The 25,119-nt window shown below is 37.8% G+C and overlaps 1 protein-coding gene across 7 annotated transcripts in view; it reads left to right on the forward strand.

The window, feature by feature from the left end:
• Ipo11 (importin 11) overlaps positions 1 to 25,119 on the forward strand; it is a 148,201-nt gene that overhangs the window by 23,949 nt on the left and 99,133 nt on the right. For all 7 annotated transcript variants that reach the window (XM_057789847.1, XM_057789850.1, XM_057789848.1 and 4 more), the window contains 7 exons: positions 259 to 462; positions 10,503 to 10,635; positions 12,430 to 12,488; positions 14,799 to 14,847; positions 16,143 to 16,213; positions 17,477 to 17,669; positions 18,356 to 18,508. In XM_057789847.1, the coding sequence (XP_057645830.1) occupies positions 259 to 462; positions 10,503 to 10,635; positions 12,430 to 12,488; positions 14,799 to 14,847; positions 16,143 to 16,213; positions 17,477 to 17,669; positions 18,356 to 18,508 (862 nt within the window). The remainder of the gene's footprint in view (positions 1 to 258; positions 463 to 10,502; positions 10,636 to 12,429; positions 12,489 to 14,798; positions 14,848 to 16,142; positions 16,214 to 17,476; positions 17,670 to 18,355; positions 18,509 to 25,119) is intronic.

Raw genomic sequence — 25,119 nt, forward strand, 5'->3', positions numbered from 1 at the left:
CACTCCACCTACAAAACTCAAGAGAGATTAAAAAAAAAAAAAAGGAAGACTTACCAATGTGTAATTAGAAATGTTTCATAGATCTTGGAGTCTGTGAACTGTTCTTTGAAGACCATTGTCCTAAGTAGTTTAGTGTGATTTTAATCATATTTGTTAAACATAGTTAATTCCTAAGAGGTACTTTTAAAACATGAGTGTATTTTTATCCCTTGCCTTGACTTTATAATTATTTCTGATCATTACTTTTTTTTCCTTTAGATTGCAACTCAGATTGCAGTACTGATTGCCAAAGTTGCTCGATTAGATTGTCCTAGACAATGGCCTGAGCTGATCCCCACTCTGGTAGAGTCTGTGAAGGTCCAGGATGATCTTCGACAGCACAGAGCACTACTTACTTTCTACCACGTTACCAAGACACTGGCATCGAAACGCCTGGCTGCTGACAGAAAACTGTTTTATGATGTAAGTTATAATTACATTTGATTATGAAAATAATGCTACTTGTATAAAGATGACTGTCATTTTACATGTATTGCTGTTTTTGGAAAGATCATGAATTCTTTCTCATCTTAAACTGCAGTGGTATGATTGGAAAGATGACTTAGGTGTCAGTGAGGAGATTCGCTAGATAGGAAACAGTTTGAAAGCAAAGAAATTGGTTTCAGATTGTCAGTGTGGTTCAGATGTGATAATAAATCTCTTCAGGAAAGCAGTGGTAAAGGGAACAGCTACAGAGTTGAAATTCAGGAATTAGGATTGGCATGTTCCAACCGTTGGTGATGGGAAGTAGAGATGTAACTGAAGGATTATTGTATTGGTTACTTTTCTTGTCGTAGTGATGAAATGCTCGACAGAAACAACTCAAGGGAGGAGTTCTTTTGGCTCTTGGTTTCAGTCCATCATGGTAGGGAAGGCACCAGAGTGGATGTTGGCAGGCATATGTAGTTTATTCAGGCTCTTCAGACCTTGATGGGTCAGGAAGTGGAGCTCAGGCTAGTCCCCACCCTACTGACTCTGCTAGCCTGTCCACAGTTCCAAAGGTTCCAAAACTTTGTATAGTACCATTAGCTATAGATCAAGTATTCATCTTTTCATTTTTATTTTTTATTTTTTAATTTTTGTTTTAGATATGGTCTCTTGTAGTCCAGGCTGGCCTCAAACTTTTTGTGTAGTTGAGGAAGACCGAATTCCTGATCATCATGCATCCATCTCCCAAGTGCTGGGGTTACAGATGTGCACACCACACCCAGCTGGTTTATCCCATAGTTGAGCCAGTCCATAGGGCACAGTGCATTCAGACTGTATCAGGTTTGTTAGTCTTTACCAAGTATTACTTTCTCTACTGTTCTTGGTATGGTTTTGGATCTGACTGTTTTTTGACCTTTCAAAATAACAATTTCATATTGTTCATGGTGACATTATGATATCACTGAATTTTCAGGTATTTGTTTTGGTGTTCTTGCTTACCTTTGGTAGTTATGAAAAATAGCACATAATTAAAAAAATTTATGATAGGACCCATAAAGCTAGAGAACTTTTAGGGAGTTGTTGTTTTGAGCCATTCCTTTTTCTTGTCTTGGTGTATTGTATTGCACAGGCTTTCCCTGAACAGATAGAGGGTTTCTTCCACTTCTTTATTTAGTGTGTGGTCTTAAGCTCCTTTCCCAGGCCTTCTGACAGCTCCTTTTCCTCCTGCTTAAGCTCTAGGGTATAGATGCACTTGCATCCATGCTTTTGTTCCTCTTCCTCTGTGGGTTTAAAATAAAGGATGTTTTGGCAGAGCTCTAAACCAGAACACCTGACTGATTCTAAGAGTTGTAAAGTTGAGGTGCTTTATTTATTCCTAAAGGAGATACCTAGCTGTACATGGGAAGGGATAATTGAAGAGCTGGCAGCTTGTGGAAAATAGGAGGCCGTTTAATGGAGGGAGTCCAGAGAAGAGAGTTTCAGAAGAGAATCTTTGTGAAGCCTTATCCTTCCACAGAAAGCTAGCTAATCTTTTGTCCCTGAAGACTTTGTTTTGTTGTTGGTGCCCAGGGGAGTACCTCTTTTTTGAGGATAGTTTAGGGAAATGAGGAAGAGTGAAGCGGGTATTTTGGGGCTGTTTCAAATCCTTGTTCAATACATTTCGTTTTTGACAGGTGCAGTGGTATGTATAGATAGTTTCAGTTACATACCGGCTAAGGGCCAAGATCTGCTTGAGACTAGGAGTTGTAGACAACACAGCAACGTAATAAAGATGAAACAGCAGCTGCTGCTACAACAGATCCACATTAATTTTCAGTCTTTCACTAACAGATGAGGTTTTAGAACAGCACTTTTGGGATTCTTACTCTTGAGGTTGTGGCGTGCAAATCTTGGGTTATGACATTTTCCTTCTCTTCTTGCTCTCCCCCTTCTCTTCTGTTTCTACTTTCCCTTCTTCCCCAGCTCAGCCTGGCTTTAGACATGTTAAACAGCCAAAGGTGATTTTAACTCCTGTTCTTGTCTCTACCTCCTAAATGCTAGGGTTATGTGCATGTTGCACCATGCTGGTCTTCCTAGATAGTAATTCTTAGAAAGTTTAAGCTAGGATTCCGTTTTATTATCTTTATTACCAGCTATTTGCTTTAAATACCCTATCGTGTTATTCTAAGAATGTTGTATAAAAGAAATTCTTTTTGATAATCATAGGATTGGTTACTTTGCTGTTCTTTTTCATGTTAGCTTGATTTCTGTTATTTTATTTTAAAACTATTTTATAGATTTATTTTTATTGTACATGTATGAGTGTTTTGCCTACATGTATGTATGTGCATCATATGTTTGCCCGATGTTCTTGGAAGTCAGAATTGGACACCAAATCCATTGGAACTATAGTTAACAGATGGTTGTGAACTACCACATGAGCTATGGAAATCGAGCCTGGGTTCTCTCCAAGAACAAATTCTCTTAACTACTGAGTCATCTGGCCTACAGAGCTTCATTTTGTAGCTTTGGTTGGTCTGGAACTCACTATGTAGGTAGAGCTGGCCTCAGACTCACAGAGAACCACCTGTCTCTGCCTCCCGAGTGCTGGGATTAAAGGCGTGCACTGCAACTCCCAGTTGTTCTTGCTTTATTTCTAGTATTCAGAATTAAAGTAATGGACAGTTTATCTACTCAAATCTTTCTTTGAATTTCCTTACCTTTATTCCCACTTCTAACGTTTTAAACTTTGACTTGCTTTTCTATGAAAAATTTTCTCAGAGTCAGATGTGTAGAACATTTAGGGCTACAGCTGACCTTTATTAAATATTACCCATCAATAAAAGTATGAATTGTTTTGGCTTTTTAAAACTATAGTTTCTCCTTATATGTTGCTTTGATTTTCAGATACTTGTTTTTAGTCAACGCAGCCTCTTAAGTGTTTTGGTTGATCTTCATCTAGTGTGGTTTTAATTCCTTTCTTTATTGTCTGAAATGCAGGTGTCTACCTAGCCTCTGATGCTAAACCTGCTGGACTATTTATCACATTGTGGTGAATGTTCAGATCACTGCAGTGTTACTTTTGTTGTAGTTGTGCTAATTAGCCTAGAAAACTGGACATGGTGGTTGGTGCTCAGTAACTGTTAACTGAACAATTAGGCTGAGGATATAGCACAGCAATCGAGTGCTTACTAGCAAGTACAAGGATCTGGATTCTGTTCCCAGCATTACAAAAACAGAGCGTCCCAAAAATAATAGAAGAAGAGTCATGCTTAGAAATTACCATATTTAAGATGGGCATGGTGGCATATGCTTTTAATCCCAGCACCTGAGAGAGACAGAGGCTAGTGGATCTCTGTAAGTTTGAGGTCAGCCTGGCTTCCTTGTGAGTTCCTAGCCAGCTAGGCCATGTAATAAGACTGTGTCTACAAAACAAAATTAAATAAAAGTATAAAACAAAGTATAAAACAAAAATTTTATGGAAAGTTTTTTTATTTTTGAAGAATGCCTAGAGCTAGAAATATTTTGGAGAAAGTTAACTAGCACCTCTCATTGTGTACTAGATTAGCTGAATCTACAGACACAGACTGTCTGTAAGTAGTAGGTGGCAGGAAAGGATCCAGCTTTGTGGCATTGAGGGATAAGATAGCTGTTGCAGCTCACTAGGAAGACAACAGTTAAGAGTGGTTTTGCTAGTTAGCACTCCTCATCTTATTTTGGTAACCTACAGAAACTCTTCCTCTGATAATGCTTACTAGAACAACAAGATAGCCTTCAAGGAGCACTTTAGTTTCCTTCCTTCCTTCCTTCCTTCCTTCCTTCCTTCCTTCCTTCCTTCCTTCCTTCCTTCCTTCCTTCCGGTCGGTCGGTCGGTCGGTCGGTCGGTCGGTCTGTCTGTCTGTCTGTCTGTCTGTCTGTCTGTCTGTCTGTCTGTCTATCTATCTATCTATCTATCTATCTATCTATCTATCTATCTATCTATCTATCTATCTATCTATCTCCTGAGATAGGGTTTGTCTGGATAACAAACAGCAGCCCTGGCAGTCCTGAAACTTGTTTGTAGATCATGTTGGCTTCAAACTCAACAGAGATCCACCTGCCTCCGCTTCCTGAGTACTGGGATTAAAGGCGTGCGCCACCTATGAAAACTAGTCTTCAAGGAGGAGGCTTTAGAGTCAGATCCTGCTCAGGTCCTCTGGGTTTTATGTTTGAAGTGCATATTGTCTTCTGTATTAGGAACTTGCCTTTAACCTATGGAGGCAACCAGCTCTTGGCATGTTTTAATGCCACCTTTTCTCTTTTGAGACAGGGTCTCATGTAGCTTTGGCTGGCCCTAAACTTGGTATGTAGTATAGGATGATCATCCCCCTCCCCCCATACACACCCAATATAGCTGTCTTGGAACTCACTGGGTAGACCAGGCTAGTCTTGTGCTAACAAGGAGCCTTCTTTCTAAACGCAAATGATTGTAAAAATTTGGAAAGTTTTATCCATGTGCCACGAAGAAAAAAAAATCATAAAATACTGAAACAAACAAACAAAAAAGATCCATCTGTTTCTATCTTTGAGTGTGGGGATTAAAGACCCAGTCCCATAGCTGACTCTTGTTTTCTTTTAAGATTTATTTAGCCAAACAGAGTCAGGGTGATCTATTAGTTCTAGGGCAGCCTGGTCTACATATCAAGTTCCAGAACAGCCAAGACTGCAATAGTCAGATTGTCCCAACTCCCCCTAAAATTTTTATTTTTATTTTATCCATATGAGTGTTTGACTACATGTATGTGTGTATATGGCTTGTGTTTCTGGTGTCCAAGGAGATAAGAAGAGGGTGTTGGATCCCCTGGAAACTGAGTTATAAATGGTTATGAGTCACCATGTGTGTGCTAGGTGCCAAAAATGGGTCCTCTGAAAGAGCAGCAAGTGTTCTTTATTGCAGAGTGATGTCTCCAGCTCATGACCAACTCTTGATCTTCCTGTCTCTACTCTCCAAGTGCTGGGATTATTACAGGCATGTACCATCATACTTGGTTTCTATCTTCCTATTTGCTTATTATAAAAACTGTTCTTTGATCATTTAATGTATCACATCTAAGGAAAGTAAAAAAAATAATACTCCTGTCTTATTTAATTATTCTCTTCTCAAAGATATTTTTATAAGATTACTTTAAGCCTGAAGTGCACTGTCTCAGAATCTTTTAATTAGTTTAGAAGAGTAGCATTCACTCCTGTCTTTCTTTCTCTTTTTCATGCTGTTGCTCGAAGGAACTTGTTGTCCTGTTTGTGTCCTACCTTCTGTGCTTGTTGACTTGCTTTTTGCTGATTAGTTTCAGGTGATAGTGTCTTGGGTTTTACAATCTGTTGCATTGCTATTAGTTATGAGTTCCATGGCTTTAATACTTTATTGCTAACTTTTCCTAATAGGAATTCTGAGGACAGTGGATCTGAGTATTTAAGAAAATACTTGAAATGCAAAAATGAGTTAAGCTTACTATAATGGCTCACTTTCATATTGAAAGGAGTTAAGTGTGTGCATCTCAGCTAAATTCACCAAATTGTCAGTGGGTGGCACTCTGTCTTCTGTTTAGAAAGAAAACCTAACCAGTTGGAGTTTGGGCCAATCGGTTCTCAAGAGTGTTTTATTATATAATTTCTTTGTGTAGTGTTTTACTGAACATTCTTTCCTTGCTGCATTTTTTAGAAAAAAATGGGGAAGAACTACTTTTATTCCTCCTACTTGGTTTACTTCATTGCCTTTTCTTTTCCATCTGAGCCTTTATAAGCAGACATCAGTTGATGGCTCTGGTGCAAATGAAGGTTATGAATAGCTTGTGGATATGAGAGTGGGCAGTGCTTCCTTTCTTTAAGTCTTCCCTTGTTTTACAGTAGGACTGAAAAATTGTGGAAAATGTCTGAAATGCTTGTCAAAGACAGTCATCGTAAAACTGACTTTATCCAGAAGGAGCTACTAGAGGAGGGCTTGCAGTTGGGAAGAGAGGTTGGTCGGCACAACACTGAATGTAAGAAAATGGGAGTTTATAGTCAAAGAATCAGGAGGGGTGGGGAAGGTGGGAGTGGCTGGCAGGTTACTAGGAGGAGATGGCCAGGGTAAGGGGCAGTTTCTGTTTAAACTGACCTAACAGGATTCTGCTTCTGTAGGCAAGCTAGAATGATGAGATACCATTGGGATTGTAGAGGTGAGACGCCTAACCAGGTACCCAGAGTGACTGAGATGTGGATGGGAGAGGGCTTTGACTGGCCGTAGTTCATACCTCACTGCCAAAGGGGTTAGGAGAATCTGACTGAAGTTTAATCAAGGAAAAGCTGTTTGTCAAAGAGAGAGATGATTACTTCTGCACTGTAATCATCTGTTTCTGTTGTGCTTTAGATTAGCCTAAAACTCTTACATTGGAGCCTTAGTGCATGTCTGATGTCCTTACTCAGGTACTGTGCTCCAGATCTGAATGAGGAAACAAGGAATAGTAAAGAAAACATTTTTATACTGTTCATTTATTTTTATTCAAAGTTGTATATTGCCTCCACTAAGAAATAGTTGCTGTATGTCAAACATATTACTTACATAGTTTTAAATTGAAATAATAATTTTTATTACAATAATAATATGTTTAGGATTAGCAAAAAGGAAGAATACAAAAAAGAAAAATCAAGGAAAAAAGGAGAGAGAAGAATTAATAGATTAAGATCTTTATCATTGCTAGGCGGTGGTGGCGCACACCTTTAATCTCAGCACACTGGAGGCAGAGGCAGGCAGATCTCTGAATTTGAGGCCAGCTTGGTCTACAGAGTGAGTTCCAGGACAGCCAGGGATATACAGAAAACACTGTCTCAAAAACAAACAAACAAACAAAAAATGAAACAAAACTGACCAACCAACCCAACAAAACTAAAAATTTTTTATTGAAATAGTGCCTCCCTGTGTTGCTTAGGCTGTCTTGGAACTCAGCCTCCCAGTTCCCTGGGATTATGTGTATGCTCAACTTTGCCCACTGTTACTAATATATATATATAAAATTCTTGTTCTCTTGAGACATGATTTTATGTAACCTATGGTGGTCTTGAACAACTGATTGTCCTGCCTCTACCTCTCAAATATACAGGTGTGTTACCCAACTTATCTTAATATCTGTAACTGTTTTTTTTTTTTTTTTCCTTTTCTTTTCTTTTTCTTTTTAGACATGTCTCTAGCCCTGACTGCTCTGGAACTCACTCTGTAGACCAAGCTGGCCTCAAACTCATAGAGATCTGCCTTCCTCTTTCTCCAGAGTGCTGGCATTAAAGGTGTGCACCACTACGCCTGCTCCATATCTATAACTCTTACAGCGTTTTTATTATTATGCATGTGTGTGTGTTGTGTGCAGACATGATTGTGCCACAGTGTTCATATAGAGATCAGAGGACAACATTGTGGTGTTGTTTTTTCTCTTCTTTCACTTTATGTGGGTTCTGGGAATCCAGCTTCCTGGGCCTTCTCACAAACCCTCTTTTGTTTTTTGAGACAGGGTCTCAGGTACCCAGGCTTCCCTCAGACTTATTGTGTAGCTGAGATTGGACTTGAACTCCTGATCTTCATCCCTCCTTCTTCCAAGTTAACTGTTTTATTTGATTATCTGAATTACCAAATTTTCTTACATAGGTGTTTGGAGTCAGATTTTAAATGTAATGGATTTTGTGGAACAAGCAAAATTTATTTTAATGAATTTGATTCAACCATGAGGAAAATGTCCCTTTTATTCTAATCTTTTGATGAGGATATCTTATTTAGACTTTGGGGATTGAATGGAGAGGCTCTTTTTTTTTTTTTCTTTCTTTTTTTTTTTTTTTCGAGACAGGGTTTTTCTGTAGCTTTTAGTTCCTGTCCTGGAACTAGCTCTTATAGACCAGGCAGGCTTCGAACTCACAGAGATCCACCTGCCTCTGCCTCCCGAGTGCAGGGATTAAAGGCGTGCGCCACCACCGCCCGGTGAGAGGCTCTTATATATAGTGTAATTTGCACTCTGTGTGCAGATGGTGTATTTTGGTAAAATAATTTTCTCCTGTGTCTTAGTTAAGGTTTTTATTACTATGAAAAGATGTCACAACCATAGCAACTCTTAATAAAGGAATTGGGACTGGCTTACAGGTTCAGAGGTCAGAAAATAAGGGTGCTAAAGAAGGAGCTGAGGTTATACATATCGATTGGCAGGCATCAAGGAAGAGAGATAAACACTGGTCCTGGCTTGATCATTTGGAACCTCAAAGCCCACACCCCAAGTGACACTCTTCCTCCTACAAAGTCTCAACTCCTAAATGTGCCACTCCCTAGTAACTAAGCATTTTCAAATCTATGAGCCTAGGGGAGCCATTTCTATTGTTTTATTCCCCCGCCTTTTGGTTTTTCGAGATAGGGTTTTTCTGTAACTTTGGAGCCTGTCTTGGAACTCACACTTTAGACCAGACTGGCCTCAAACTCATAGAGATCTATCTGCCTCTGCCTCTTAAGTGCTGGGATTAAATGTGTGCACCACCACTGCCTGTTTTGTTTTTGATTTTTTTCAAGACAGGATTTCTCCATGTAGTCCTGAGCCATTTCTATTCAAACCTTCACATCCTGGTACCAGGAGTTAATGCTTAAAAATTATAATAATTAAGATCATTTTGTTCATTTGTTGTCGTTACTTAAAACACTTAATATAAATCTGGCATGATTTTGAAATGTACTGGTTCATTCAGGGTGTCCGATTTTTCCTTAATATTTGCCTTCTTGAGCAAATGCCAGTTTCTATGTGGTTGACTCTCTTCTCAAGCTTAATCTTACATTAGTTTATTTATTAATGACACCGTCACAGTGTGTAGCTCAGCTTGGCTTCAAATGTGAGATTCTCTTTCCTTAGTCTCATGAGTCCTGAAGTTACAAGTGTGCACCAATTTGCCTAGTTTAATCTTGTTTTAAATTAGGCTTCTTTTGCTTGTTTTTTTGTGGTGGGGTCTCAGTGTATATGACGGGCTCGCCTGTGATTCTCCTACCTCAGCCTCCTGATTTTATAGGTTAATGCCAACCTACCAGGCTAGATTTTAATCTTCTTTTACTTTGAGGCACTAAAGAATGCTTATCACCATCAATTTTTCATTTTCTAGTGAATTTAGCATATGGTGGTATTGGAGAGTGTTGAGAAAAAGATCCTGTGGCTATTTGAACTTGTTCCAAATTACATTTGCACATTACTTGTTTTACAAGGCTATCTCAGGCTGACCTTACCTTCTTGGCAGTCCTCTTGCCTCAACCTTCCAAGGGTCGAGATTATAGTCGTGTGTCACTGCTGTATCTGTGCACTGTGTACATGGGAAACGTTGACGATACCGCTGGTTTGTGCTTCAGAGTGTCACACTGGCAGGAGGAGACTTACTGTATACTCGGTAAAGGAATCTGCTGTATGCTTCTGTCCTTCCCTTCCTTTTTATGCCAAGGACAGGCATCAGGATCTGAAGCATGCCAGACAAGTGCTGTATAAATGAGCCATTTCCCAGCCCATTGATCAGTTTTTAAACATTGGTACTGGTCAGGAACATAGTCTGAAAGTCATGTGGTTTGTATGTCTTTAGCTTTAAATACTTAAACACCGTGGAGAGAACTACAGGAGGAACACAGAAGGTCAGACTAACTTTATCATTTACCATCATGTATCAACATGTGTGACTTACTGAGTGATGGTCCATACATGGTTGTTTTGAAATCTGAGCTTTCAATCCATTAGTGAGTGCAAAAAAGTAAGCCAAAAATAATCACCAGTCTGTAAATATAGATATTATTAGGGTAAACATTGTTTTAAGAGACTAATTTTTTAGGTTTGTGTCTCTGTGTGTGTGTTTAAAGCAGTAGTCTATGAACACTAATCACTATATTGTAGTTAAAATCTTTGAAGCATCACCATAAATACTTTTTAACTATTTCAAATCTCACTGAATGTGTGTTTTTTTGTTGTAAGACCACATGTAATTGCTTGTATTTGTAATTTATTATTAAAACAAGTGATGTGCAAATTTGATGCTTTTTCTTGCAGTTAGCTTCTGGAATTTATAACTTTGCCTGTTCTCTGTGGAACCATCATACAGACACATTCCTGCAGCAGATTTCTTCTGGCAGTGAAACTGCAGTTCTGAGTTCACTAGAGCGAACACTACTGTCCTTAAAAGGTACTGTTTAAGTTGCCAAGTAGTTGCTCGGGACAGATTTCTTTCTCTGTTGTCCTTAGGAAAAATGTGTTGATTTCTCTGTAAGATAAGAACTAGGGAGCTTTTTTTCTTTTCTAAGAAACTTATCAAAATACCAAGTCATTTCAAATGTATGAATTGTATGTTACTTTGGTCTCAGTCCTCTGAATGTTTTTTTTTTTTTTTTCATGTGCTTCTATTTTCCTTTACATTTCTCTGTCTGGTTCCTACTTTTACCATTGTCCTTACAGTTTTAGTTCTAACTCGCTTGGTTGAATGGTGTCTCTCAAGTCTTTTTTCCTTAAACTTGACCTTTGACGTTTTTGTGCCTTAGGCTTGCCTGGACTATAGGAGATGGCGGTAGGGAAGCTGTTTTGGACTGTGCTTTCTTTACCGTGTTTGTGAGCATTCTTGTAGTATCATTTCCATCTTGCCTTCCATGGACCAAGTTCCCTGTGTTACTTACTAGAGCCCGTGCTTCCTGTACCTCTGACCCACCCTTTCTCCTCCCCAAACCAGTCTGGTGGCTAGCACTGTGGTTTCTTTGTTCTATTTGTTTTTCCTCATAGAACTTGTTTTTCTCTTCCTGAAATGAGCCCTGTTTTGCATTTTTAAAACAGTTTTGTTTATAAGATCTAACAACTCAGCCCTTTACCTTGGAATCTCACTGTGCACTCTTGGCACTGTCTAGGGCATCCTTTACGTGAACTTACTAGACAGTGTCTTCACAACTCCTAAGCTGAGTTCTCTGAACAAATGTGTGAATGGTTTTAAAGTACTGTCCACATCTTAAGAAATTGGACTGTAGACAATCATATGCCTAGCTTAATTTGTTTGTTTGTTTTCAACACAGGCTGATCTGGAACTCAGTATATAGGAAACCTAGGCTGGTCTTGAACTCAGAGCTCTATCTTCCTCTGCGTCTTGAGTTCTGGGATTAAAGATTTACAACACTACTACTACATCCAGCCTAAATTTAATTTTAATATATGGTCTTTGGGCTCATGAACACTATCGAATAGATAATTATATAGTAATATAGATAGCAATTCTTTTTTAATAAAGTGACTTTAATTTTGTCTTAGGCTGGGATGAGCCTCAACATTAGTGTCTTCCCTTGGTATTCAAGAGGCTCTGTTTTCTCCCCTATTCTTCCAGATTGTCTCATACTGTCATCCTTGTTGTGGAATTGTGCTGTTTTACATAAATTGCACTGTTGAATCCTTTAGTAACTATGAAATCAGATGTAATAACCACATTTTCCCTCAGGAAAGTGGATATAGAAAAATTGCCCTAAGTAATAGAGTACTGAAAAAGGGACTTCAGCCTGTCTCAGACTCAAGATCCATTCCTTAATTGCCCCTGTGCGTAAGGATTTTAGTTACCATAAGATGTAATATTCATAATTAAGCACTCTATTCCAGATATGAGAACAATTTAGTTTTATATTGGTTTTAGGAGACATACTTTATTTTCAGATAAGCTAAAGTTGAAGTTTTTAGTTGTATCTTAAAATTTCTAAGAATAAATTACCCTTAATGTCAAAATCTTACTACAGTTATATATCTAGTATAGCGACATGTGAGAACAACCATTGTTCATGTTGTTCAGAAGAACCAGATTTTGTACTCACTCAGATGATTACGTATCTGGATCTGCTAAGTGGGAAGTGTGTTTGAGTTGGTTGAGTTTGTTATTCAGATTCATTATAATTATGATTGTAATAGAATAAATATGAAGAAATACAGTTCAAATGAAACTTTCTTTGCTTTTCAGTGCTACGTAAGTTAACTGTGAATGGATTTGTGGAACCTCATAAGAATTTGGAGGTGATGGTAAGAAACAGAAAGGATTTATGACAAGTGACCTTGGGAAAGTGTTTGGTGTTTTTTCTGACTGTCTTTTTATCTGGTATTGATTTGGAATAGTTTTTAATTAAGTGGCCATCTAGGTCTTGGTTTTTTTTTTTTATCATTCTCTCTATGTTATAGTGAATTTTATAGTTGTCTGCTTTCACCATATCAAAGTGGCTGTTACATAAAGGAGGGGAAATGGCCTAGGATAGCTTTTCAACTTGTAGGATACACTGACAGCGTTAATTTGAATTTAAGTCGAAGTGAATCCCTAAGATTTTTAATGCTGTTTTAACATTATTAGGTGAATTCTAAATTGTCAATTAAGTCTTCGATATTTTTTATATTTAAAAATGAAATATTTTTTCTTCTTAATAGTGATACATGATCTTTACAAGAAGTTTGATGAATAAATACACGAGCCTTAGATATAGTTAGTTATAACATGCTTGCCTTCTCATAATGAGAGGCCTGTGTTAGACCCCTAGCACCGCAAATAAAAACAACATTCTTTGCTATGATCAAGCTCCATGGTCAAAGCAACTCATAAAAGAAAGCATTTAATTGGGTTTATGGTTTCAGAAGGTTACAGCAAAGGCATGTTGACAGGAGGTCAAACACCATGACCATAGCCATGGAGAAGGTATTTGATGGGGCTTATGGTTTTAGAAGGTTAGAGTCCATGGTGTAGCAAAGCTTTTTTGACAGGAGCAGCTGAGAGTTCACATCTAGATCTGCAAGCAGGAGGCAGAGAGGACACTGGTAATGGCATAAGTCTTTTGAAATTTGAAATCTGTTCACTAGTGACACACCTCTTCTAACAAGAGCACACCTCTTCCCACACAGTTCCACTAATTGGGGATCAAGTATTTAAACATATAATCTATGGGGGCTATTCTCATTCAAAACACTACAACCTACAAACTAAGGGTGTGTGTAAACAGTATGTGTGTAAACAACCTTATACTAGCCCATATAGGTTGTTAGCTTAGTTACAGTTCTATTGCTGTGAAGAGACAACATGATCAAGGCAGCTTATAAAAAAAAGCATTAATTTGGGGGCTCACTTACAGTGTCTGAGGGGTAGTCCATGATTATTGCAGCAGGAAATATCGAGGTAGGCAGGCAGGCAGCCACGGCGCTGAAGCAACAGTAGCTGAGAACTTACATCCAGAATTGTAGGCAACAGTTGACTGGGCCTTTATAAATGAAGGTTTTTCTCCTGCCTGCCAGTTCCCGAATAACCACTCTGAGGCTTAATATTAATAACAAACTGTTTGGCTTATTATCTCAAGCTTATTATAAACTAACTCTTACAACTAAAATTAACCCATTTCTATTATTCTATATTTTACCACGAGGCTCTTGACTTGTTACCTCACATCTTGTTTCTCTGGCAACTGCTGGCATCTCCCTGACTCTGTCTTCTTCTTCCCTATATCTTTCCTTGGATTTCTCATCTGGTTCTGTTCTTCCTGGCTATTGGTCAAATCAGATTCTTCATTAACCAATGGTAATAAAACATATTGACGCATATAGAAGGGCATCCCATGTCAGGCATAGCATGGGCTTTTGAAACCTCCAAAGCCCACCCCGTAGTGACACAGCTCTTCCAGCAAGGCCACATTTCCTAATCCTTTCCATACACTCCACTAACTGGAAACCAAACATTCAGTGAGACTGTTGGGGCCATTTTTATTCAGCCTGCTACAGTTGTACTATATATTCACTGTTGATATATATCTTTTTTTCTTCTGTGCACAAACTTATAGCTCTATAATTTCTTCTTAAATACATGATGAGTTTAGCCCAGTTTACGTGTTCTGTGGGGATATTTTGGGCTGCATGAAGTTGAGGGAAGTAGTACATTTAGTTAGGGCCTCCTAAAAGATACTGAAGAGGTTAACTCTTCCTGTTGGCTTGCATTTGATGATGCATTGCTGTTGAGCATGATACACACCTGTAATATCATATCTTGGCATGTTGTGACAGGAAGACTGCAAGTTTGAGGACAGATTGGATAACTTAAGCAAGACCATATCTCAAAATAAAAAGGGGTGGGAATATACCTTAGTGATATAGGACTTGCCTAGCATGTGTAGGCCTTGAGGTTGTTGTGTTCATGATCCTTTTCCTTCAGTCTCTAGCCTATTGGGCTTCTAGGCATATTTGACCAACTCTAGCTCTCTCAGGTACTTGTATAAAAATTATGTTTGGAATCCTTGACAAAAAGTGTAAGGTTATGTTTATAACAGAATACATTGAGACATTTTAAAATGTATTCTTTTCTAGGGTTTTTTACATGGAATATTTGAACGTCTCAAACAATTTCTGGAGTGCAGTAAGTCCTTCCATTACATGTTGACTTTAGAACTGACATTCAGTACTGTTTATTATTCATTAACAGCTGGGATTAATGAGGGTTAATATAGATTAATGAATTATTGCTAACTCATCAGCAGCTTCTACTCTGTACATGCAAATCTGTAGATAGCGATTTGTCTCAGTGTCACATTTGGACCGTCTGAGTGATGTCTTGGGAGTAGAACAGATCCTGTATGTGACTAGAATGAGTGTCTTAGAAGTTGGTAACTCACTATTGAGGCTGAATCAGAAGCTTAGTTTTGCCTCCATATACTTGTCCCAAGACTAGAGGAAACCCTTTCCTAAAATTCTGTGTTGTCTGTGCACTCCCTTTAACTAATACTGCTGCCCTAGGCATGGCAATTTTGTTTAAGAAGTAATATGTATAGGATATGCCCAGTCCTGTTTAGATTATCTCTTTTAGTATAGTTTATATTTCACTGATATAAATGTCCTTCCTTAAATGATACTTTATGTAATCTTTTGTAATCCAAAGCTCCATAAAGAAAGTTTAGCATTTATGTTTGTGTTGTACTGGTGACTTGTTATCCTGTCTCTTCCATATATGTGATTGTGAACACCTTTGCTTGGAATGCATTTGTACTCATGTATGTGTGTGTGTGTGTGTGTGTACAGTGAGTGTGTTTAGACACTTGCTATCTGAATCTTAATCTCATTTGTAGGGGTTGTTGATTATTTTATGCCTGTCATTTTTAGTATAGCAAATACTTTATTGAACCTGTTGCCAGGCATTTTGTATTGTGTAGTTAAATTAAAACAAAACAAAACCCAGGTCCCTTTGCCCTGGTCATCACCAAGACGGTACCAAAGTTAGCTGAATGAGGTGTATGTCAAAGCGGATTATAGAGAGTGATGAGAGAGCAAAAGAACAGAGAGACTGACAGTATCCAGAATGTGCAAATTAGGAGGGAGAGTTTTCAGAATAAATGTATGACAAAATGATAACGAATACATTATTCTTTAGGTGCTTTGTGTTTGAAAAATGCTTCAAATACAACTGATTAGTCCTTAAAAATGTGATTTGTGATTTGTTGCTAAAATTATCATTTTTTTTAAAAATGTGTTCACTTTATATTTTAGAATTAATCTTGTTTATTGTAACATTGATGGTTACTCTGTTTATTAGATACAAATCTTGTTACAGCTTTTTTAATCATGAATTTCTTATGTGAAATATCTCTTTTTTGTTAAAGTTTTAATGCTTTTTGTAATTTTACAGACTATTAAAAACTTGAATTATATTCTTAATAGGTAGAAGTATAGGTACAGATAATGTATGTCGAGATAGGCTGGAAAAGACCATCATTCTTTTCACTAAAGTGGTAAGTGTTCTTTTTTGTTATATATGTTTTTTTCAAATAAAACACACCTCATATTTAGAAAGGAAAATATATTTGTATATTGTATAGTTTTTACTTTAATGAAAGAAAACATGTTTTAAGTCTTTGGAAAACTGAAATCACCTTTGTTATCTTTAAACTTTAAGAACATGTATAGTAATTAAATTTGCCTGTAAAATGTCGTATAATGTGTAAGTTAATTGGATGTAAAAGAATCAATTCTAGTTGGTTATGTAGTGGTTGATGGATTGCCTAGCATGCACTAAGCCTTCCGTTTTGTTAGCACCACTGGGAAAATAAAATCAACTATAATGACTATAAGCTTGATTTTTCTAAAGTTCATTATTCTTAGATCTACTAGAGATCTAAGGAGAAAAAAGGAAAAAGCAGTTCAGCCAGAAGTAGATCAGATGCAGCTGGTAACTATAATATCACAGGGTATATTCAGAATGAATATCAGAGTATTATCCCAATTACCACATCTTTTGAATGGAATTTATGGTTGTACTGCCCAATGTCTGATAAAGTCAGTTTTATATAATACTTTATGAAAATTGGGGCTTGGAGAATTGGAAGAAATAAAAAAAAGAACTGTGTTCTATCACTTAGGAAGGCCTGATTGGAGACTGCACACAAAATGGGTACTTGAAGATGATCAGAATATCTGTTTTTTTTTAATCGATGCTTTATTGTTACGGTTAGATTTGAATGTCAGTATCTTCATTTCTTACATTCTAGGTAGTATCAATCAAAATCAAATCAATTTAACCTTTAAAAACCAAATATAAAGCTGATGTGTGTGTTTGTTTACTTGCTTTCTTTTCTATTTATTTATATAGTTTGAGACAGACTCATCTCTGTGTAGCTCTGGCAGTCTTAGAACTCAAATATGGTTCATAAAGAAGGCAGTCTTATTTTTAATGTCTTCTTACTATTGTTCTTTTAAAAAGCCTGTAATATATACCGAATGTTTTTTATATCGCATTTACTCATTGTTACAAAGTTAATAGTATCTTTTTGGTCTCTGCATTAGAAATTCTAGAAAGTTCTTTATGAGGGTAAAGCTTGGAAAAAAAATCTATGATTTGTGATATATTCCAAGAAGGGTCATAGTGTATGTGAATCTGTTATGCCCGGAATTCCCATGAAGGTTAAAACTAGTTAAGTAGTTATTAGAAAATCGGAGTAATATATTTTATAAAGATTTTGTACAAAATACCATTCAAGCTTTTCTTTTCTTTATAGCTCTTGGACTTCTTGGATCAGCACCCCATTTCATTTACTCCCCTAATTCAGAGGTCACTGGAATTTTCTGTAAGCTATGTTTTTACTGAAGTTGGTGAAGGTGTTACGTTTGAGCGATTCATTGTCCAGTGCATGAATCTTATTAAGATGATTGTCAAAAATTATGCTTATAAGCCATCCAAAAATTTTGAAGGTAATACTCCACTGATTTTTTTTTAGAAAAATTTTAATCCAAGTGTGATGTAATTACTATCTTAATACAGTTTTTGTGAAATTCATTTTAATATGAAAATTCTATTGTTATGAGAAACACTTTACAATTTAATTTGTGAATATTGGCTTTTAAAGTCAAATTGTTTATATTTCCTGACCTGTTTTGTAACACAGTAGATGATTTGAAACTTATACAATTTAGGAATTATCCCACAATAGCCTTTGCAGCTCCTTATTACTATTTGTTCTTATTCTTTATAGAATAAAACTTTTCTCTGACTTCTTACAAAGTTGAGTTGTTTGTAGACAAGGCTGAATTATATGCTGTGTTATCTGGAATGCTTTTTGTATAGGTGTGAAGGTGAATAAGGAAGTCTTGTAGCAAGGTAGGAAGAATGGAAGAGATGGATTGGGAGGGAGATCATTTTGTATGTTGGGACAACATAGCAGTTGTGTATAAATTATCGTGGTTAGGATGCAGCTGGACTGATGGACTGATGCATTACAAATAATGGGAAGAGTACCTTAAAAATAGGTTCATACTGTGTACGAAGAGATTCATACTCAAGTATATCTTTTCTTCTGAAAGTACATTTTTTATTTTACTTAAAAGATCCGGCTTAGAGAGAATGACTAATCTATTAACTGGAAATTTTATTTTTCTAGATAGCAGCCCTGAAACAATTGAAGCCCATAAGATTAAGATGGCATTCTTCACATATCCCACGTTGACAGAGATATGTCGAAGATTAGTCTCTCATTATTTTTTATTAACTGAAGAAGAACTGACAATGTGGGAGGAAGATCCAGAAGGCTTTAGTAAGAATTAACTTTTCAGTTTTCATATGACTTATCTCTCTCTTTCATAAACAAGTATGTGTTTGAATGATAGGGGCAAAAACATTGCATTTTAATATAGCACTTCTGATTTTGGCTCCCTTTCCTTTCCTTTCCTTTCCTTTCCTTTCCTTTCCTTTCCTTTCCTTTCCTTTCCTTTCCTTTCCTTTCCTTTCCTTTCCTGTCCTGTCCTGTCCTGTCCTGTCCTGTCCTGTCCTGTCCTGTCCTGTCCTGTCCTGTCCTGTCCTGTCCTGTCCTGTCCTGTCCTGTCCTGTCCTGTCCTGTCCTGTCCTGTCCTGTCCTGTCCTGTCCTGTCCTGTCCTGTCCTGTCCTGTCCTGTCCTGTCTTTTCCTTTCCTTTTCTTTCCTCCCCTCCCCTCTCCTCCTCTCCCCTCCCCTCCCCTCCTCTCCCCTCCTCTCCTCCCTTGCTTTTGTTAAGGGTCTTTCTCTGTAGCTCTGACTGATTGTCCTGAAACTCACCATATAGACCAGGCTGGCCTTGAACCAAGTGCTGTGATTAAAGGCGTGTACCAGTACACCTTTGCCTTTTTAAAATGAAATTTGGACCTCCAGTGGCGTAGTTGCTTAATGTGTGTATGCTGCTACACAATTAACTTACCCTCTCTTACCCTTTCAGGCAAAGTCAGAAGTAGAAAATAAGTTACTTACTCAGATGCATTACACAGTTTTGTTCTGGAAAGAGATGGGTAACATTTTTAGCTGTCCTTACCTGGACATGGTGGTACACACATTTAGTCCCAGCACTCCAGTGGCAGAGGCAGGCAGGCAGATCTCAGAGTTTGAGGCCAGACTGGTTTACAGAGCAAGTTCCAGGATAGCTAAAGCTACAAAAAGAAACCAAGGAGAAGAAAGAAAAGAAAAAGAAAATAGCTTGTGTTATGTAGTTTAGAATGAAAACATAGAATTAACTACTAATCTCTTATAGGTTAGTTTCTGTTTTGTGACTCCATATTGAGCCTATACTGGAAATAGCTCTTGGTAGACTAGGCTGGCCTCGAACTCACAGAGATCTGCCTGCCTCTGCCTCCCAAGTGCTGGGATTAAAGTTATACACTACCACCTGGCTTGTGTATTAATTTTTATAGGACAGGAAAAGTGTATCTTCTACCCAAAACTTGTTTTTTTTTTTTTAAATTTTTTAATTTAAAATTACATTTCACTTATTAGTGAGTAAATACACATACCTGCACAATTTTTTTCCCTCTATTCTTTAGGCCACAGGGAAAAAGCTTTGGTTGTCAAGCTTGGCAGTAAGCACTGTTACCCTATGAACCATCTTTCATGCACCTGGGAATTTTTTTAAAAAATATTTATTTAGTATACAATGTTCTGTCTGTGTTATGCCTGCAGACCAGAAGAGGGTTGTGAGCCACTATGTGGTTGCTGGGAATTGAACTCAGGACCTTTGGAAGAGCAAGCAGTGCTTTTAACTGCTGAGCCCTCTCTTCAGCCCCACCTGGGAAATTTTTTTTAATTGTTAAAAATGCTCTTTTCTTTCATCTTCATATTCCTTAACAGTTGTGAGTTTCAGTAGTTGATAGATGAGTTGCATAAGTCTGCCAAGGTTGTTATAGAAAAGAGAAGAATCCTGTGTCTGTGAAGCGTCTTTGTTGGGCTGCATAGATGCTTGAGTACAGTGTTTACCTCTGGGAGTGTGAGGATCAGAACTTGAATCCCTAGAACCCTCGTCAAAGCCACACAGCATAGTGGTGCCCCTCTCATCCCAGGGTGCAGGATGTGGGGACAAAGAATTCCTGAGCAAACGTATTAACTAGATTTGCCTAAGTGGAGAGTCTGGGACCAGTGAGAGACCTGTGCCACTGTAGCAGGTGGGCAGTCATTGAAGAAAACACCACTTATATGCACTTATGCACCCCGACTCAATTGGACACACATATAACACTCACATTCACATGTGTGAATACACGTATAGAATACCTCTGTGTGAAGCCCTTTGGCTGCACCAGGACATAGGCGATTTTACCCTCTTTCTGTAACTTTGACTAGATGCCCAAAGTTGTACATGTTTCTTCAACATTTTAAGATGGCTTTAAACTTTTGGGAACACTTATCCTCTCTGCTTTTATTCAGAAATTATTTTAAGCTATTTGGAAAATGGATTATTTCATTGCACAGTGTGTCCTTTTTTTCCTAACTAGAATTTTATTTTTTCCTTTTTTTAAATTTGTTTTTTTAAAACAATCTTTTCTCATTTTGCATATCAATCCCAGTTCCCGTTCACTCCCTTCCTTCTGCTCTTTCCAACTTCCCCCTCTCCTTCCAGTCTTCAGAGGGGGTAACACTTCCCATGGGGAGTCAACAAAGTCTGGCATATCACTTTGAGGCAGACCAAGGCCTTCCTCTTTATATCTAGTCTGTGCAAGGTATCCCTCTAAGAGAATGTGCTTCAACAAGCCAGTTCAAGCACTAGAGATAAAGCCTGTCCTACTGCCAGTGGTCCTACAGACTGCCCAAGCATCATAACTGTATCCGTATTCAGAGGGCCTAGTTTGGTCCTATGCAGGTCGCCTCCTGTGAGTCCAGAGTCAGTGAGCTTCCATTAGCTCAGGTCAGCTGTTTCTGTGGGTATCCCCATCATGGTCTTGACCCCTTTGTTCATATTGCTCCTCCATCTCTTCAACTTGGCTCCATGCCCAGTGCTTTTCTGTGAACCTCTACATCTACTTCCATCAGATGCTTGGTGAAGGCTCTATGATGACAGTTACGTGGGAAGGCCAGTTTAGAGACCTCTCCACTATTGTTTAGGGTCTTAGCTGGGGTCATCCTTGTGGATTCCTGGGAGTTTCTCTAGTGCCAGGTTTCTCACTAACCCTGTAATGACTTTCTCAATCAAGACAGCCCCTTCCTTGCTCTCCCTCTCTGTTCTTCCCCCATCTCAGCCATCCTGTTCCCTCGTGTCCCCCCCCCCCCCCAACACCATGTTCCTGATTTTCTCATATCTTGTGTTTCCCCTTCACAGGGGGATCCATGTATGTCTCTTTTACGGGCCTCCTTATTACCTAGCTTCTCTGGGGTCATGTACTATAGGCTGATTATCCCTTTCTTTTTTGAGTTCTTGTGTCATTTGGGTATCAGGGTAACTGTAGCCTTATAAAAAGAGTTTGGCAATGTCCTTCCATTTCTATTGTGTGAAGCAATTTGAGGAGTATAGGTATTAGCTCTTTTTTGAAGTTCTGGTAGAATTTTTGCGCTGAAACCATCTGTTCCCAGAATTTTTTTTTGATTGGGAGACTTTTGATAACTGCTTTTATTTCCTTAGGAGTTATAGGTCTATTTAAATTGTTTACTTATTAGTCTTGATTTAATTTTGGTATGTTGTACCTATCCAGAAAAATGTCTTTTTTTTTTTTTTTTTAATTTTCCAATTTTGCGGAGTACAGGTTTTTCAAGTATGACCAAATGATTCTCTGGATTTCCTCAGTGTCTGTTGTTCTTCCCCCCTTTTCATTTCTGATTTTATTAATTTGGATGTTCTCTCTCTACCTTTTGGTTAGTTTGGATAAGGGTTTGTCTATCTTGTTCATTTTTTTCAAAAAACCAGCTCTTTGTTTTATTGATTCTTTGTACTGTTTTCTTTCTTTCTATTTTATTGATTTCAGTCCTCAATTTGATTATTTCCTCTTATCTATTCCTCCAACTCTGCTTCTTTTTGTTCTAGACCTTTCAAGTGTGCTGTTGAGTAGCTAGTGTGAGATTTCTCCAGGTTCTTTATGTAGGCATTTCATGCTATGAACTTTCCTATTAGCTCTGCTTTCATAGTGTCCCATAGGTTTGGTTATGTTGTGCCTTCATTTTCGTTGAATTCTAGGAAGTCTTTAATTTCTCTCTTTCTTTCTTCCTTGCCACCAGGGGTGATTCACTTGAGCATTGTTCAGTTTCCATCAGTTTGTAGTCTTTCTGCAGTTAGTGTGGTTGTTGAATTCTAACTTTATCTTTTTTTTTAATTATTAATTATGTATACAGCATTCTGCTTGCATGTGTGCCTGCAGGTCAGAAGAGGGCACCAGATCTTATTACAGATGGTTGGGAGCCACCATGTGGTTGTTGGGATTTGAACTCAGAACCTCTGGAAAAACAGTCAGTGCTCTTAACCTCTGGCCATCTCTCCGGCCTCGAATTCTAACTTTAAACCATTGTGATCCAAAAAGATATAGGGGTTATTCCAGTTTTTTTGTATCTGTTGAGGTTTGCTGTGTTAACTGAGTATGTGTTCAATTTTAGAGAAAGTTCCATGAGGTGTTGAGAGGAAGGTATTTTGTGTGTGTGTTTGGGTGAAATGTTCTATAGATGTCTGTTAAATCCATTTGAGTCATGACATCTGTTAGTTTTATCTTAATTCTCTGCTAATGACAGACTTATTCATTGGTGAGATTCAGGTGTTGAAGTCTCCTACTATTAGTGTGTGTGGTTTGATGTGCAACTTAAGCTTTAGTAATGTTTCTTTTACATATGTTGGTGCTCTTGTATTAGGGGCATAGATGTTCAGAATTGAGACTTCATCTTGATGGATTTCTCCTGTGATTAGTGTGAAGTGTCCCTCTTCATCTCTTTTGTTCGATTTTAGTTTGAAATCTGTTTTGTTAGATATTAGGATATGTACACTCACTTGTTTCTCAGGTCCATTTGATTAGAAAATCTTTTCCCAACTCTTTACTCTGAGATAATGGTTTGTCTTTGTGGATGAGGTGTGTTTTCATGTATGCAACAGAAGGATGGATCCTGTTTTCCTATCCATTCTTTGAGCTTTTGTCTTTTTAAAGGTGAATTGAGTCCATTGATATTAAGAGATATTAATGACCAGTGATTGTTAATTCCTGTTACTTTTTGGTGGTAGTGTTTATGTATTTCCCATCTTTGCGGTTTGCTGGTGTAAGGTTATCTGTTGCCTGTGTTTTCGTGGGTGTATCTAACTTCCTTGGGTTGGAGTTTTCCTTCTAGTAATTTCTGTAAGACTGGATTTGTGCATACGTATTGTTTAAATCTGATTTTGTTATAGAATGTCTTGTTTTCTCTGTCTGTGGTAATTGAAAGCTTTGCTGGGTATAGTGTGTGCTAGTTTTCTTGTTCTTTAGTGTCTGCAGCACATCTGTCCAGGACCTGCTGGCTGTCAGAGTTTCCATTGAGATATTGGGTGTAATTGTGATAGGTCTGCCTTTATTTGTTTCTTGACCTTTTTTTCTTTGCAACTCTTAATATTCTTTCTTTATTTGGTATGTTTAGTGTTTTGATTATTATGACAAGGGAATAGTTTTTGTTGTTGTTGTTCAGTCTTTTCTGTGTTCTTTAAGCTTTTTAGATTTTCCATAGGCATATCCTTCTGTAGGAAAAGTTTTTTATATTTTGTTAAATATATTTTCTGTGCCATTGAGTTGGCATTCTCCTTTCCCTGTTCTTAGGTTTGGTCTTTTCATGGTGTCCAATTACCTGGATGTTCTGTGTTAAGAATTTGTTGAATTTAACATTTTTTTTGACCAATGAATCTATTTCCTCAATCGTATCTTCAGCTCCTGAGATTCTCTCTTCCTTCTCTTATATTCTGTTGGTTATCCTTACATCTGTTGTTCATATTTGTTTACCCATATTTTCCATTTCAGAAATGGTTTGTCTTTTCCTTATTGCCTCTATTTCAATTTTCAAGTCTTGAACTTTGTGAATTGTTTGCTTCACCTGTTTGTGCTTTTTCTTGGTTTTCTTGGCTCTCTTTAAAAGATTTACTGGTTTCTTCCAGTTGTTTTCTTTTCCTCCATCTCTTTAAGGGAAATTTTCATTTCATCTTTAAGGGTCTTTTTCATCTTCATGAAGTTATGTTTAAGGTTATTTTCTTCCTCTTCTGAGTTAGGATATTTAGGTCTTCATGTTGCAGGATCACTAGGTTCTGGTGTTATCATATTGCTCTTTAGGTTGTTGAATGTGTTCTTGCATTAGCGCTTACCCCTCTCTTCCTCCAGTTGGTTCAGTCAGTGTCTTTGTCTCTTGGTCCAATCCTTACTGTCGGTGTCTGTGTCTCAGGGATCTACTCTTGGATGGATCATGTAGTTGCTGTCTATGTCTTAGGAGCCCCACTCTTGGTCTGCTCTGTGCAGATGCAGTGTGTATCTCAGTATACCATTGAGGTCACGGGGATGGGTAGGTTCAGTAGCAGGGTGAGACTTGTTGATTACAGGGATTGATGGGGGATGTTGGAGCAGCCTGTCCGCAGGAGGGTTGCTTGCTGGCTGGCTGGTGCCTGTGTGGGTGGGGCCTGGGGTTTTGTCTCTGGGTCTATGGCCTAGAGACTGTGTTGTCTAGCTGAGGAACTAGCTGGTCACTCATTTTTGGTCCGCTCTGCAATATTACTTTTTTTAATGTAGTGTATATAATTTTATAATGCGTAAATGAATTTTGAATATTAAATCCTTAGGTTTTTTTTTTTTTGTCCTAAAGTATTTTTACTTGAACTTTAAACATACAGAACATTTGTGGGAAGTGTGACAAGTTTTAACTTGAGAATCATGACTGCAGCATTAAAATGATTCTCAGAGTTGTAATGCCACATTGTGTATTTTCATCTGT

This window comes from Chionomys nivalis, chromosome 15, assembly GCF_950005125.1.
Source record: "Chionomys nivalis chromosome 15, mChiNiv1.1, whole genome shotgun sequence".
Classification (NCBI taxonomy): domain Eukaryota; kingdom Metazoa; phylum Chordata; class Mammalia; order Rodentia; family Cricetidae; genus Chionomys; species Chionomys nivalis.